The 16,896-nt window shown below is 50.0% G+C and overlaps 1 protein-coding gene across 1 annotated transcript in view; it reads right to left on the reverse strand.

Annotated features, from left to right (window-relative positions):
• LOC142588284 (uncharacterized) overlaps nucleotides 1–14,154 on the reverse strand; it is a 112,427-nt gene extending 98,273 nt beyond the window's left edge. The window contains exon 1 of the mRNA XM_075699863.1: nucleotides 13,417–14,154. Within this exon, the coding sequence (XP_075555978.1) occupies nucleotides 13,417–14,142 (726 nt within the window). The 5' untranslated portion in view covers nucleotides 14,143–14,154. The remainder of the gene's footprint in view (nucleotides 1–13,416) is intronic.
• Between the last annotated feature and the right edge of the window lie 2,742 nt (nucleotides 14,155–16,896).

A 16,896-nucleotide genomic window follows, 5' to 3' on the forward strand; every position in this document is an offset into this window, starting at 1 on the left:
TTGAGCGGCCATAAAATATGTATACCCGTTTGCAAGGCGGCACATGGGAGGGGGGAGGGGGGCAAAGCGTTTGAACTGCGAGGGTCGTTATTCACTTTATTGTTCCACGCACTCGGCCACCGCGTCCGCCGAGCTGCTCGGAAGTGATTCGTCCTGCGCCACGGCGAGTGCTTTCGACGGGACCGCGCCTCTCGTGAATGGCATGCATGCGCGAGTACATGTGGAAATCCACAGCGAAGGCGGGACTCCATTACTGCTAACAATGGCTTTCTCGTGGATTACTCTTGTTCTTTCTCTCTTTGCTGTGAATCGGCTCGTCGGGCCCGGCAGAACGCATCAAACAGCCGGGGCGGGTTACGCTGTTTCTTCTTCTTTCCATGCACTATATATGTCTGGGAGTACACGCGTTTATGCGTTTTCACAGAAGAGCAGAATGTTTTGATTCACTGCGAAATGGACGTTCCGCTTTTTCCTTTCTTTTTTTTCTTCCTGTGCTTGGCCGCAGATGTAACTTGTACTCCTGTTGATACGCATTGTCGGACCGGCTTATACTCTTCTCTCGTTCGTTTGTTACTTTTCTCTCTCTAAGCGTTCTCATGCAGGTTGACCTGAGGCATTTGCGCTCTGCTGGCGTGCAACTTGTGTAACAGAATTACAAGGTATGGTGACGATAATGTCATCACCTTCATCACAATTGGTCAGTTATACACAAAAACAACAAATGGATGTATATATGGACAATGCAAAAGAAGTCAGACTATGTTTAATTCCTTCAAGTTAATTCAACTGTGTATAGTATACAGTCTACAGACCCCTAATCGAGCGCATATTTTGTAACGTTCCATTTCATTTTCCCTTCGTATTTTACGAAGCTCCAAAAGAACGAGAAACAAAACGTATCGTTAAAAAATACAGCCTCGTAAAACACATATCCGACACTCTACATATCTCTATACACGCGTCACTGACAAGCCAATTGGATAACCTGTGGGCTCACGCAGACAACGCGCTCGGTGTGCCGCTGGCAACGCTTTATGCTAATCTACTTCCAATCGCGCTGCAGCAGCCGAGCATCGGATAATGGGCGGTTAATTAGTGGCCTCCCGCGGGGCTTCCCCACGACTACATCGCCACACTTTCCCCTATAGTTATCTGGACGCGTAACCCAACATGTGACGTGGAATGCGCCGCTAACGACGCCCCGTTCGCACGCCGCTCGCATTTCGGGCGCAGATCACCCGCGTCGCATACTCCTCGGCCTTGCCCCAGTTTTCACTCACTGCTCCCTCATAACCGTGCCCGTACCACCACTAACGCCCCCAGTCTCGCATGCAGCCACGCAATCGGACTTGAGCGCGCGCGGAGCAGCGGTTCGGTTTCCAATGCTAATTAGCGAACGCAATTAAGCGTGTCTGGCCGGCCGACAGCGAATCAACGCGTTTGTTGCTTAAGCGTGAGTTTTAAACATGCCGGTCGGCTCACGCTTCCGTAAAGCCTTTGATACGTGTGCCAAAGGCCGTGCTTCTGTCAACCCGTTATTGATGATCGCGTTCCAGATGCTGGAACCTTCAACTCGCTTGTTTCAGTTCGGATTCTATGTAGAGTTCCCCGTGGCTGTGCACGTATACGTTCTATAAGACTCTCCTGTCACGTGGACCTTTAAACGGGCCTAGCTCGGGCTCCTTGCACGTGTAGTTTCGCTGCACGAAGGCTTGCATTAACCTGTTTGGTTAATCTCGAAGTGCGTATAGTTTCGTTAACTGCACCGCCTCCTCTGCATGTCCGGCAACACAAACACGTATATATATGCAAGAAAGCTGACGTCACCGCCGATCCACCCACAACGCCTCAGCCAGTGCGTCACGCGCACATCTTATCGTCACGCGCACACGGATAACTCTGTCTTCGGTGCACCTAAAAGTCTCGGCGAGAGGAACAGTGCTTCGAGAGGCTGTTCCGACGGTTCAAAGCTAAAGAAAGGGTCGAGCTGGAATCAATCGGCTATCAGTAAGCGTGGCGGATATTTTTAGACGTATACTCTCGAAACAATTTTCTAAATCTTTCCAAGCCATCGCTTCTTTTTTGTTGGTTTGGCAGTTGGGGCTGTCCACTGACGGGCAAGAAATCGCGGTGGCCGCATTCCGATGGGAACGTGAAGACGATATATACTATATGTACTCAGATATATACTCCGTCAACCACATATATATCGTCGGGTATATATGTGACCAGCGCTTAGGGTCTCCGAGCCAATCGGTTATGCTTGTCAACCCCGAGCGATACATTCTTGCAGTCGAGTGTGAACTCATCGGCACCTCACGGGTCGTTCGTCTATGCGTTCACGAGTGCGCGGGCACGCTGTGCACTCACGTGACCCACTTACATCGCGCGCCGGCGGCCGTTTCGAAGTCGCACAAGCGTAGAATTTAAAATACCGCTATAGTACATAACTGTGAATGCAGTCGACGGCTTACGCGGACGTATATGTACGAGCAGAAGAGAGACGGACTGCGTGGAGACCCCAGGAGGGAGCGACGCGAGAACGATCGGACTCTAACAATTTTTCCTCTCTTGCTATTTAATAATGCATGCACATTTCGCGCCTCTAAATGATCACCGCGTAAGCGAAGCGAAACACGTGCGCTGCATGAAATATATGCAGCTCAGGCAGCGCGGCACGTCGTCGGAAGGAGGGGGGAGTGGGGGGGGGGGAGACGCCTGAACTTGTCACGAGGTATGTTAGTGTATACATATCTTTGCTTTGCTATCGATGCTCGGAATAAGTGGAGAGATATCGACAATGATAAACTGGTATAGTTGTCATAAAATGTACTCGTCTTCGAGATGGCGCTAACTATATACACACTATAGAAGGTGCGTCATTTGATTTAGCTTATCGAGTGCATTATACCCGGTGACTGCTTCGGAAGCAAAATGCGTGCTTCGAGACCACTCAGTTCTCGCTGAAAATCCGCAGCTCCGGTTCTTTTCCGTTTACTCTTTGCTGCGAACCTTTGCTGCATGCGTTGACTCCGCGATGCTCTCGAGAAAATATATGCTTTATGCAATGGCTTCGCGGGGTTTTGAGTAATTGCATCGGGCCAGCCGCTGTGCCGTCTCAAGTCCAACGTGCAGGGTGCAGCGGAGACGCGAACGCGAAGTTCTTTCTCCGGTGTACGCTTGTCAGCGTTCTTGTGTAGCCATAACTTGCACTTGAAGTTGTGCGCGTACTGGAACAGTTGTTATTGTGTGTACGTAAAGAACTTGGTACATAAGCTGCTTTGTCATTGCCGTATTTGCAGAGGGCTCCTATATATGTGCAAGCAACATGTATGCACGACAAGCGCATGCATGGGTATAAGAGAATGGAGCAGGTCGTAGGAATATGACCTTATTTTCTACACGATTTCCGCAGTGCTTGTGTGTGTGTAAATGAAACGGAAGTGAAGCAATTGCCCAGACGTAACATGGTACATCGTCTATGTTACTTTCTCACAACGCCATGTATAATGTGCATCTGGCAATAACAAAGTGCGGGCATGACATACAAACAGTTGAGCTAGAGGCGCTGACCGAGGCGGTCTGCGCTGACCGAGATATATCGCACGGTGCGCGCAACACTGACATCCGCGAGTCACGACAGTCATCACGACGAGTGGCACCGCCACGCCTTTCACGACGGGCTCGCCATCGAAACCTCACGATACACGGCTGCTTTCTTTTTTCTTTTTTTTTTTTTTGCCACATCGCCGATAAACGTTGAGCAGAAACGGTAACAACAAAGCAATATCAGCAAAAACGAGAGAGAGAGAGAGAGAGAGAGAGAGAGAGAGAGAGAGAGAGAGAGAGAGAGCAAAGGGCAACCTGACGAGCGTCCTGTTTGCTTCCCTATACACCTGGGGTTAAGGGAAAGGGGGAATGGAAAGAGGAAGAGAGCTGAGCACTGAGTGCATGCTGGAGGATGCACAGGAGATGTGTAAACGGTCACTCAGACCGATGACCTGCTCTAGAACAGCACTAGAACTGAACTGCACGTAAGCTGCATGCTCAAGAGCGGCTCATGCACATAACTGCCCATAAACAACTGCTCAATCACTACACACAAATGGGCCCGCGACGGATATGGCAACATTTCCAGCACTCAGAAAACGGTGTGGGCTCCAGAAAAATGATCTAAACCAAAATTAGCAACAGCGCGCTCCAGAGACATGCGAGCGGCGGATATACGTACACAGCTCTCACGCTTCCGTCAAAGACATCGTTCACCCGGAATGATCGCGTGTGTGACTACCCGATAGTGCCGATCGAGTTTGGGGCAGATATCGATATATATACGCAGAACCACGCACTCTGTTGTTAGAATCCACAAACTGACCATCACATATTTTACTAAAGAGTGCGTAGCCCACTAATTAAAGAGTACGTCTTACTAATAAGTGACCGTTACTCATTGTAGAATACCTTATTTTAAGACTTGTCGTCGCTCATGCTTGGGTGTGACGTAACAGACAACACTGCTCCTTCAATATTCAACTCTGGCCGCGCTCTAACCGCGAGAGTTGTTCTTCGATTATAGCGATTGTATCAGCAACATTTCCATTTTTTTTCTTTTTTTTTTTCCAGAGCATCTTATCTGCTGCAAGTCGAATACTTCCAAGTAAGTGTCGCGAACCGCGCCACCCACTCTTCGCACATAATACGCCAACATTTTTTAAGCGTCAGTTTGCTCTCCGACACCAAAAAATTTTGCTACACATTATTGCGAAGCCGTGTCTCCCGCATATATAGTTTATAAGGAAAGAGCGGAAATATCCTATGCCGTGGGTTCAAGAACTATCCGGCCGTGACCGTTAGATAATCATTCGAGAACTACCCGGCAGTAACCGCTAGATCGTTATCCCCCCCATACCGAGCACACGTTATTCGGATTAAAGCGAGCCCTTATCGTTTGACAAGCCCGTTGTTGCGCGACCCGAATCGCCAATTACCGATAGCCCTTTTCGCGTAACCGTTCCATTCCCGCTCGGCGCTCCGTGTTTCAATCATTAACTGCCCCCAGCGTTCGTTACTCGATTTGCATCGCGATCTGCGGGCCTTCGAAGAGGGAGCCCCGGCGAGCTCACACGATCGAGCAGCGCGCGCGCGCCTGTATTGATGGAACGGCCGCCCCTGCGGCGGGTTCGCTCCCTCGCGAGATCACGCCCGGCCGGCGTTGCGCGTCGCGGCGGGGTCGCTGCGTGTATACCGTATGTGTTTATATACTTGCGCGAGTGCGACTCCAAGACGCTCTTCTTATCGTTTCTCTCGAAAGATGTGCGCATCGCACCACGGCCGATGTTATGGTTAAGGTGTGTGTAGGTCAGTCGGCGGGTTTCGCAGCTGAAGTGTATATATATATATAGTGCGACTCGGTGGCCAATCTCGGCAACGGTGACATTGACGAGCGTTTATTGTGCTACGGCGCTCTCGGAGGTGTTGTGGAGCCCTGACAAGAAGCTGTCCGGAGACGGCGCTTATAGAATGAGCTGAAATGAAATATTAAATCGCAGGTCCCCCCCCCCCTTTTCTTTTGAGAGGAGGGAGGGCACCGTTGCTGTCCGGCCGAATAGTTCGACACAGGACAGCACATATGCCATAGGAAATCGACGTATAACGGCAATCTGTACCACCTGTGAGTTGTCCCTGTGACCGTATACGTAGTCTACGACATTACGCAGGGAGACATCACAAGATACCTAAACACAGGTATCAGCAACACGCCTTCAAGCGTATACAGTTCCATCAAAGCAGACGCTTATATCACTTCCTCCCGGTGTTTGGCTCGTCTGCTAAACGCAGAAAACGCTGGTGTGAATCAATCACTCAATTAACGAATCATTTGGTCAATCAATCAGTCAATCAATCAATCGGTCAAGCAATCAATCTTCCATGTTTCGAGCCAACCGTATATACTAGTCCACGTGCAGGTGCAGTTATACGCGAGCAGGTACAGTACAGACACGGCGTGCGGCACGGCATCTCGCGGCCGTGCGCGGCGGCGATAGCTGGGCGGGAGCGGCGGCGGCTGCTCGCATCGAGCCGGTCCGATATCTGGACCAGGCCGGTCGCCCTTGGAGTTTCCGTCGCCGGGCGTGGTCACCCGTACCGCCGAGGCTGCGCTGCCTCGAGAAGAGAAAGCACTCCTTCCTTCCTTCCGGTATGGCTCCCCCCTTCCCTTCCCCAGAGCACTCCTCGGCAATCCCACGTGCCCGGCCGAGTTTTTTCTTTTATGCATGTTGGCGAGGCCGCCCTGCCCAGCCCAGCCTGCGCTCCTCTGTCCTGCGAGAAAACGCTGCAGCGTCGTGGAAGCACGCGGCTTACAATGTATACGGCGGGTGTTGGTTATAATCGTGGCGCCTGTTTGAAAGAGCCCTTCGCGCGGACGGTACAACGATCGGCGGTCGGCGCATCTGAACTGCATGCCCAATTACCCTGCCTGGTAGTGCGATGGACATGTGTACCTGGATGGTGTGTGTGTGTGTGTACAGCGGCGCCTCAGCGCTGACGTCGACAAAGATCGGCCGAACGCGTGGCGAGGACGAAGCTTACATGGCACACATGCGAAAGGAATGAAAACACACTGCTAATTTAACCTTACGCATCCCGTCGTGTTATCTACGTAGTCATAATACACAATGAAGGCCTGGGGAAGAAATCAAAATTGACGCCGGCCACAGCTGAGGGCGGCAGGAAGTTTTGTAGCCAGAGATGAGGTACAGATATGAATGCGCAGGTGAGACGAGTTTACTCGGGTCATTCCGAACAGAGCCCTTTGAATTCTGCAGTAAACCCAATCGTGGTGACGGAGAAGAAGGTGACGATGATAGTGGCCGCGGCAGAGTTTGCATCCAGTCGAGAGCCCGTTCCGTTCCCGAGAACAGTTTATCGAGATCGGCACTGCAGATAGGTGCGTGTCTATACAAGCGTCCGCGCCACTGCACTGATTTATGCTGCACTGATTTAACCGGGCATACGCGCCTATATCTCCTCATGCGGGCAGTATAGTGGTAGCCCCGGATAAATAGGCAGCTCGCGGCTCGGCGTCTATACTCCGTCCCGCGCACCGACGCCGCGGCGCCGTTGAGGTGAAGGGAGCCGGAGGGGTGTCTGCACGTATATAACATCGATCCTCGTTTGCCATATGCCGGCGGCGGCCGATCGAGAGAAAGCCCCGTTCTCCTTCGACGCAAAGTCGATCCCCGCTGCGCCGGCGGCAGCAATGTGCGTAGACCGACCGACCGTCGTGCGAGTATACGCTGATTGCGTGCCGGCGATGGCTTCCCTCTATTTTATTTGTGTGTGTGTGTGTGTTTTGCGGAAGAGTAGGAAACAAAAGTGTGGTGGACGGTGCATAAGTCCTTCGCGGTGCACGGGCGGCGTTATTTCGGAAGCGCTGTTTAAAAGTGGGATGAGCTCCGTTTGCATATATGCTCGTGGCGCCGCGTCGACATAATGCGCTGCCGTGGAACGCCAAATGTTGTCGTTGATGACGTTTCCTCTGCACAAAGTGGCACCTATACAAATCTACCGTGCATGCATGCAGGATCGGCCAAGGATTGGATGGTTTGCGCGAAATTAGCGGAAGTTTAGAAAACGCAAATACCTTCCCGTGACGTACTTCTTTTAATGTTTTGCACACAGGGCCGTGAAAGTCCGCGCGCTGGCTGTGTATGATCACGCTGCTTCCGTGTTAATAGCGCCGCAACCCAAAGTGGCCAGTTCGTCGTTATTTGAGGGAGATTAAATTACTTTAAAATGGATCGCTCTTTTATTTAGGAGGAAGGGAAGAGGCAGGGGGGAGAGGCAGGGGGTAGAAAACTACAAACTGGGACAGCAAACAGACTCCTTAAACCCCGTGATCGCGCATCTATTGTCCGTTGTCCAACGGATACAGTCCTCTGGAACACCCTCTTGGGTTTGTTCTCCCTGAGCTTCGTGTGCCTATAATATCCCGAGCACAGCCATATACATAAGGTGATGAAAAGTGCTTTTTGAGACTGGAAACTACTTGAAACTAACAAAAAGACACGAACCTGAACCTATAAGCGTAGGCTTGAACATTGGTGTGTGTAAAACTAAAGTAATATTAAATAGACTACGCAAGTAACGCGAGTTAAGTGCACCGGTATATTTAGTGAGCCTTCTGAAGAACTGGGCGAGTATATAGATCTATCTGGATAGGGGACATGGAAAACGAGAACTAAATGAGATGGAGCAATTCTGGCATAATGCGCACCAAGTCATGAATTACAGAATATAATTCTTAGCGGACAGATGTATAAGTCTAACTATGCATAACGACGTATGCGGTGTGTGTGGACTTCATACACATATTAGTATAAGTGAAGCACTCATTCACCAAAGTTCAAGAGACCGCGACGTGTATTTCGTCTGTGTAACAGCGTAAAAACCGGATAGATGTCGATTGAACCCAGCGTCGCGGTATAACCTTATCGTTACTTGGTATCATTTCTCTTTCTTTTTTTTTTATTTACTGCTGTAAAAAAGAGGAAACTAAAGTAACCCAGGTGTTTTCTATACTTCGCGTTTACAACATATCAGGACAGCCTGCTGATATATACGAGGATGAAAATCGGAGGAAGGAAAGTAAACTTGAGAGATCGATGAAGAACGCGAAATTAGTGATTAAGAGATATGAAGATCGACGGCGGTGCGTGTTAGAGGTAAGCCTCGCGGCTAGATGTTCTTTTATCTGAAATGAACAGTAAGAGTTGCACAGGTCATGTGGTTTGTTAGGGAATGTGAGCGCCAAGGAAAGAAAAGACGTTCCGAGAGGACATCACGTGATTTTGGTGCATCCCCCGCATTCTTTCATGTGCACAGAAACAGCGTCTATGCACGAATGGGAAGTCAAGACGTTCAATGGCAACGCCTGCAGCTGGAGGGGTGAGATTTTTATCATGACTACGTACGACTGCGTCGACGTGATGTGGTGGCATAAACAACGCCCTGTTGATGTCGTAACGTGAAACGATGGTCGAGCTTTCACTTTGTTAACACTTCGTGAGACGCGTAAGCCAGCATACAATAACACGTGCTTGCTGTGTGTTTGCCAGCGCGTGGCTTATACCGTGGGAGTGTGTAGATTCGAAAATGCATTGCACTGCTGTATTCGCAAGGGCTGGAACATCTTACGTGCGAGGTCGTTTGAGAGTATACATATTCTGAGGCAAGAAGCACCTCAGGTGGGCGAATCCTATATAGAGGCGGGCCATTTCGTTTGAAGCAATTAGCGTAAGGGCGCATTAACGACTGAAGTTTTGACGCAAGCTAAAACTGCGCAATATTTGCGCACGCACACTGCAGCAGTCCACCGTTTCGTCGATGTGTGAGCAGCGATTTTCGAATGTAGGTATACCAGCGTGACGGCGATATGAACGATTACGAAACAAGCTTCTTGAAACAAGCTTGCAATTCTGCAACGACGTATACAACTGCAGTGGACAATCCATCATGACGGATTTGTTCCTTCGGTTATAGCGTCGATACGAGGTCCACGCGCGAAAAAACGAATAATAATAAAGAATAACACACAGATCCAGCGCAATTTTGTAATCTAAATGCCGCGAGGCTTGTTTAGAGCTCGTGAGGTATAGCAGGGATAGCGGATGGTCCACGGACGGTCTCGTCGCCTGTGACTATTAGTTCTCTGCACTTGTCACCAGCTCGAAGACGCGATGTGTGGTGCTTGTCAACAGACGTGTATTGATAAAAAGTGTATGCGCTGAGAAGTATGCGACAAACATATATGTACGAACAGAGCAAAGTAAAAATCAATTAACTGCAATAACCTGCAGCGGATTCGAAACAGTGTACTCTATAAACCCATTCGGTGCTAAGCGGCTGCTCGGATATATGCAGCTGGGAGGAAGCTTGGGAACGCAAAGCCGAGCATCCGGCAAGGGAAATACGACCGGTCAGAACGAGCCGTGACAAATGTGCAATTATGTCACGCGAAAAAAAAAAAAAAAAAAGGAACCGGTGTGCGAAACGAGTGCACTCTCTCTCTGCGTTAAGCAGGAAACTATATATTCCGGACCACTCCTCGATTTGCTAAAGAGCGCGTGCAACGAGATTATTTTCCTCTTCAGTGGTTTCGCTTTTTACAGCGCCAAATTATAGATTATACGGAAACGCAAGCAGTATATGACTGTATCCATGCGCTCGTCTTATGACAGATTGTTGAGCCGGCATGTGATCCAGGCAGCTGTTCTTGTTACGAGCAGATTTGAGCTTATTGCTGTCACTGATTCGCTTGTAACGTTTGCAGTCGCTTGTCGCGACTTCTTCAGTTAATTGGCTTTCAGGGTGCTGTATATATATATATATATATATATATATATATATATATAAGGTGACATATTTAGGCATTCATGAGTTCGCTGCCAGGGTAGAGAGAAAGAGAGAAAGAGAGAGAGAGAGATGTGGATATAAGGAAGGCAGGGATGTTAACCAGTCAAGAGTCCGGTTGGCTACCCTACGCTCGGGGAATGGATAAGACGGTAAAATTGCGAAATGACACGTTCAGAAACGTAACTCTCGCTGCAAGCTATATAGAACAAACCAAGTCTATGATCGTCATTGTGATAAGCATTGTAATGACTGATGCAGCGCCAAGTGCGTCGCCGTTTTACGTCCATATTTCTTTTCCTATTCAGCCATCTCAGGCAACTTGCATGAAAATTTAATACGCGAAGTGTACACTGTACACAAATCCAGAAAAACGAATTTTCAGATAGATTCCGCTGATTCGATCAGCAGATTCGGCTTAATTTGTATCTGATATTTGGACTTCTTTCGAGAGTCCCCGTGCACTTAATTGACCTTAATTCGTCCGGTCACTCCAATTAATTGATAACTGGCACCATCGAGAAGGAAAAAAAAAGTTCCATCTGATTCTGGAAGTATGCGCTTAGGGTTGGGTGAAGTGCCGCGGCTGATACATGAAAGAACTAATTTTCGTATTTTATGCAGATCACCTGCAGACCTCGGGCGACTTGCATTATATAGTGTATGGAAAGCTTAACGCTGATGTCGAAAACGCCAAATGGCGAGTTATCAAATTAACATTTGTATACATATCTGATCACACAGTGCCTTTGTTTAGCAAGTAGTCTCGTGGTATGATGCGAGCCCTTTGATCTGTCCACATTGATCATACTACTATCGCTAGACCCTCGGCTTTCGACATGCTAAAAAGTCGGAACGTTTTCGCACTGGCTGAAACGATGTGTTCTTCGCAAAACAATGACCACCGAAGTTTTGACACTGTCGCATAAGTTCTCATTAGTTTCTTGTCTCATTTCGAAATTTCGGATTGCCCTCCTATCACTGTAAAATAATTTACACCCTTAAAACTGAAAATGGTGTAAATGTGCCTATAGTTGACACCCTTCGGGTGTCCGTTATATAGATAACACCCTAATGGTGTGAGTTAAACACATTTACACCCCTTTTCAGTTTAAGGGTGTAAATTATTTTACTGTGTACGTTACCGGGAGTTCTCAGATTTTGGTCACGTGATAAACAACGAGCTAATCGATCAACTGGCAAAATGAATTATTGAATTAGGGAGAGACACTGCAGTATGTCATCGCGCATACTTGCCGACAAGTGTGCTTTCTCTGCCTCTCCCCTCTACAATGCTGTGATGCCTTGAGGGTAAAATAAATAAATAAATACTTCAACCCCTCTCTATCTCGCAAGAGATGTTTCGGCCACATAGACGACGGCATTTGTCCTTGTAGAATCTGTACGCACTTGCGATTCTTTAGCCGAAAATGAATGTTTCGGTTTGCGAGAGCGTCCTGAAGCATCGCACTTCATTGCGATTTTCTTAAGACGTTACTTTATTTCTGGAACGTATCCGCGAATACGGGATTCTTGCGCGAAGAGTCAGTTGTATTCCCCACATACATATATACGCTTAAATTCTTGCTTGAAAGATTTCCTTCGCTTATGTCCCGAGCAGTGCAATCTTCTCTGCCGACAGGAGCCAAGAGGTAAAACAAAGTCGCCCTCTCTACATGGACATAAGTGTTACACAAGGCATTTCATTTAATATGAGATTTTGTCTTTTGTTAATGTTTTCTTTTTTTTTTTATGAGGGTAAAGTGTCAGGTTATACAGTGCTCAGTGACATCAACGCGTCTTCTTAAGCCGCTTATAGCAGTTTGCGTGTTGGAGACACATTGTCACGAAAGTATCTGATGCGATTTCACCGGCCTCTGTAATGATTGCGTAAGCTCTGCACCAAACCGCACCGGTACGTGCGAACGGAGCTGCCTACTTTGCATATATAAAGCGTTCACAGATCCACCAATTTAGGTACATGCACAATTGGACTCGTCTAACTCATCGCAGTTGCATGCGAAAGGAATTTTATCATTTTTTTCTTTCAGGCACCCCTAAAGCGCACGTATATGCGTGCACAAAACGAATGATCGTGTTGAATGTAGTCTGCACCATCATAATCGCATTGGCTTATATAATAAGATTCAGTCAGCGTTACGTCCATTTGGTTTCACTTCATTTTCCTTTTTCCTCACGAAGAGAGACAAAAGCAGGCTGTCTGTCTCTTGTCGCTACTGAGAAACTGGCTAGTCCTGTGCAGTGTTGATGCGAAGAAGCTTATCGAGCGATCGCATCCTGACCGCTCCGCGCTGATCCGCGCTCCCCTTCCGATTGCGTCGGAATGCGGTGGTTGCTCTTACAAAGTTACGGGAGCCCCGAAACCAACTCCCCCCCCCCCCCCCAACCAGTACCACACGTTAAGTGTAACGTCTCTCCCTGCACCAGTATAACCCGTCCAGTCAAGGCCCGGCATGCGTGAACGCCACAATGGCGGAATGACCAGCCGGTAACAACTGGATCGTCGATGCCGCAGAAACGATTCGCCGAATAAGTTCGTCAAGCTTACAAAGCGATCATTTTTTGCCGTCCGAACACCGCGATAATCATAGACTGATCCTCGACGAAAACCTCTCTAATGGCGTCTCGCCTTGTTGCGAGGCACTACCGGTATGCAGCCGAAAAAAAAATAAAGAAAGAAAACCCACTCGCCCTCGTGACATTTCGCCGCTTACCTGTCCTTTCTCACGGGGGAAAAGAAGTGCATACTGTGTGTCTACATACGCGGAGCGACCGTCACAAAAAGTAAAGGGTTGCGCGCAGCAAAGTGTATACGGAGAACGCGCGCCGACGCATGCAGATGAGTTTCGCCCGCGAGCCAGAAAGTATAGCGCGTGTCTCTCGCGCACGGAGAAGAAGAGCGAAGGAGGTGGCGCAGGAACGCGGCCAGGCTTGACCGAGCAGACCGGCCATTCCCCCCTCGGCGGGAGAAGAAGAAGGGCTCACCGTCCATCGGAAGTGGAAGGGCAGCCTGAGCAGGAGCTGCCGGTCCGGGTGCGTCTGCAGCGAGAACGAGCTGCCGCCGATGAGCGGCGACGTCAGGTTGCCGAAAGTGCACGCTCCCGAGAGGTCCACCTGCGCCTGGTACTCCTTGAGGCACAGTCGGAAGTACGTGTTGCAGCGGCCGGGGCATCGCGAACCGCAGCACCCGCCGTCCAGCAGTAGTCCGCCCGGGTTCTCGATGCCCAGAACCTGGAGCTCGAAGAACCCCGACGCGCGGGCCACGGGCGCCAGTGGCAGCAGGGACGCGCACCACACGAGCAAGGCGAGAGCGGCACAGGGAGAACGCGCGCGAGTGAACGCCATGGCTAGCTGCCGTCGTCCGGGCTCCGGGCGGCCCCCCGCACCTTCTTCGACATCACGGTGTCCCTCCAGCTGCGTTGGTCGCCTGCCGGCCACCGGGGGCGAGCATCCATGGCCGGCTACCGCGTCCGGCGACCGCGCACCGACACCGACCACGAGCCGCGCCGCCGACACATGCTGCTGCGCGATGATGCTGCTGTTCCCGCGGCGAGAATCCAGCGCAACGAGGGTTGCTCCTGCCACTCGGGGAGTACGCCACCCGGGCAACTGGTTGCTCCTGCTCCCGGAGCGTGCACCGGCTGCCGTCTCGTAGCGCCTCCTCTCTCCTCCCGCTCTCGGTGCACCCCCCTCTCTCGCGGCGCCGCCCATGGCTGCTGGTGCTGCTGGGGATTCCGTGGCCATTGAAAAAGGCCCCCACCGCGTGGGGCGGTAGCCGGCGAGAGGGCAAGAGGGGGGACCGGCCCCGACCGGCGCCGGACACCGGCGGGGGGGCACAGGTGCAGGCGGCTCCATCAGCAGCCCCCGTCTGAGCGCGCGCTCATCTTCCAATCAGTGCGGCGGCGGCAGCCTTTTCGGCATGACGCCGCCGCGGAATGCGCCGCTTTTTGCTCGCCCGTCGTCGTTAGCCGGACACCGCGCGCGTCTTGACAGCGTTGCCATCATTCCCCTCCTTCTCTCTCGATGTACTATGGTCATTGACGCCGTAACCCCATCGGCGCGGCTACCTGCTTACGTCACTGACACCTCGCCCTGCCGACGCTCTCCTTGTTATCGAGTGGTGGACACGAACTTGATGACTCCACTCCCCGACCCGGCCGCTTCTCTCCCTTGCGTCGCGTAACTTCGCTGTGTCTCCTGAAGGCGCGAGGTTGTAGCTGGGTTAATTAAATTTCCGAGGAACGACGTAGTCGCCGGTAAACGTGGGCGCATTTAAGCCCGCGCCAGGCTCCTGTCACTGCGGAGCTAGCGCAACGGGGAGTGCCGGCATCCTGGTGCCGCCTGCTGTCCTCCCTCGGCGACTTGTCCCGGCGCGAAGAGGACGCGGACGGTGATAGCGTGGTAAATGCGCCAACCCGCCTCATTTACGAATGCTCGGGCTACTGTTAGGCGCCTTCCCATAAGAGCCGCAGCATCATCCATTATTGGCAACTACAAAACTGACTTTCTGGCCAACATACAGTGTCTGGAAGCATGGTGGCACTGATTATTATTATTATTATTATTATTATTATTATTATTATTATTATTATTATTATTATTATTATTATTATTATTGGTGTTGCCCCCCCCCCCCTTTGCATCGTGTTATCGACAAGAAAATTCGGATCTGGTACTCTCATAAAAGAATTTGAAAATTAAAGAAAAAAAGAAAACGTGGTCGAAACGTGAGCAGGAAGGGGAACCGAGAGGCTCAATTTTCGTTAATCACACTCATATGAAGCTAACAGACAATTAAGCCAAGGAAATCAAAGTGGAAATTACCCGTGATTTTTCAATGAAATGATAAGGAACTGGAAAATGAAAATGAACGAAAAGGACGTTATTGTCGCGGCCGGGAGCCGAACCCACATGGTTTAAAACTGAAGCAGGTGCTGCATTTGAATCCGAAGCGCTGAGAGACGGGTACTTCACATATGCGTCAATCTCAAAGACAGTGCGCGATCTGCAAACATAACTGTTATTTCAAACGATATGTTGACCGCCATATTCTTGACGTGGGGCTCTATAGACACAAGACGTACCATGCTCAAAGCTTCAACTTGAAGTTGACTTTTCTGCACTATTCTTACAGCATGGTGGAGCAGTGTGCTTTGCAGGCGGGGTTTCTGAGCTGGTCTTGTGGAAGCTTGCTGGGGAGGAAAGGTCGCTTGTAGAAGTGCATGAATGAAAGGACTTTCATTTGTAAGGCGATTACCCTTATGAGCCTTCGCGGTGAAAAGGAGCAAGTGGAGAGCGCGAAGCTTAATGGAAGACGCCGGGATGATGGTGATGACGAAAAACTTTATTTATCCCTCTTTAAAGGGAAGGGGGCAATGGAATAGAGGGTGGGAGGAGGAACTACTTGAAGTAGGCCTCCTTTATCCTGATCGCACTCTCCAAAGAAGGCTGAGCACCAGCTTGTGTCTTGTGTGAGAACGCGTGAAGGGTTCAGAGGCCTCTAACCGTGTCAATTTACCAGCATATGCACACGGTTGTGGTGACCGAGGATCATCAACGCGTGGTATAAAATACGCAATCATTTCACGAAATATTGCGCTCAGAAATGCGATGCTTTTGGCGACGTGCAAGAGCCTATAGGCTATGATATGAAGCCAGTGTTTTAAACATCACAAGCTGAGTGTCACCCGTTTTGTACACATTCGCCTTTTTACGCACTTGCAGTGTGTCTGGTTCAGGTGTGTCCACTATATTCTGAAATGCCAAGTCGGCTCGTGAGAGTATGACCTGGACAAACTGCGGATCATGGTGTTTCCTTCCCGGTTCAGTCTACTCTTTCCTCTGCATCAGTATTGGATGAATTCAGATCCCTGTCAATCTTTCGATGGGGGAAGTACGGATAGTGTAAACGCAGTTGCGTCCGCTCCCCCGTATTCTTTAAGAAATGGGCGCGTCAGAAAGCGTAAGAATGGCTGTGGTGTTGGGCTGCTGAGCACGAGGTCGCGGGATCGAATCCCGGCCACGGCGGCCGCATTTCGATGGGGGCGAAATGCGAAAACACCCGTGTACTTAGATTTAGGTGCACGTTAAAGAACCCCAGGGGGTCGAAATTTCCGGAGTCCTCCACTACGGCGTGCTTCATAATCAGAAAGTGGTTTTGGCACGTAAAACCCCATAAGTTTTTTTAAAGCTTAACAAACGCACAACGGAAGACGGAGGTACGAGTAAGAGATTTTAGGCACGGCTTCGGGCGATATTCTCCTGCTCTACCACGAGCTGCTCTGCGGTACTCTGTGTGGACACTTTGGCACTGTTGTTGCAATGATAAAGTGCACTTGTATATAACGACTGTCGCCTCGCGTATCGCCACCAGTTTCGCTAAAACTTAACTGAGTTGCAAACACACATGTGTGTAGATCGTGCAGATGTGAGGAGGAAGTTGAGCGCATCACGCAACCGCGTCAG

The sequence above is a fragment of the Dermacentor variabilis genome, chromosome 7 (assembly GCF_050947875.1).
Source record: "Dermacentor variabilis isolate Ectoservices chromosome 7, ASM5094787v1, whole genome shotgun sequence".
Classification (NCBI taxonomy): Eukaryota; Metazoa; Arthropoda; class Arachnida; order Ixodida; family Ixodidae; genus Dermacentor; species Dermacentor variabilis.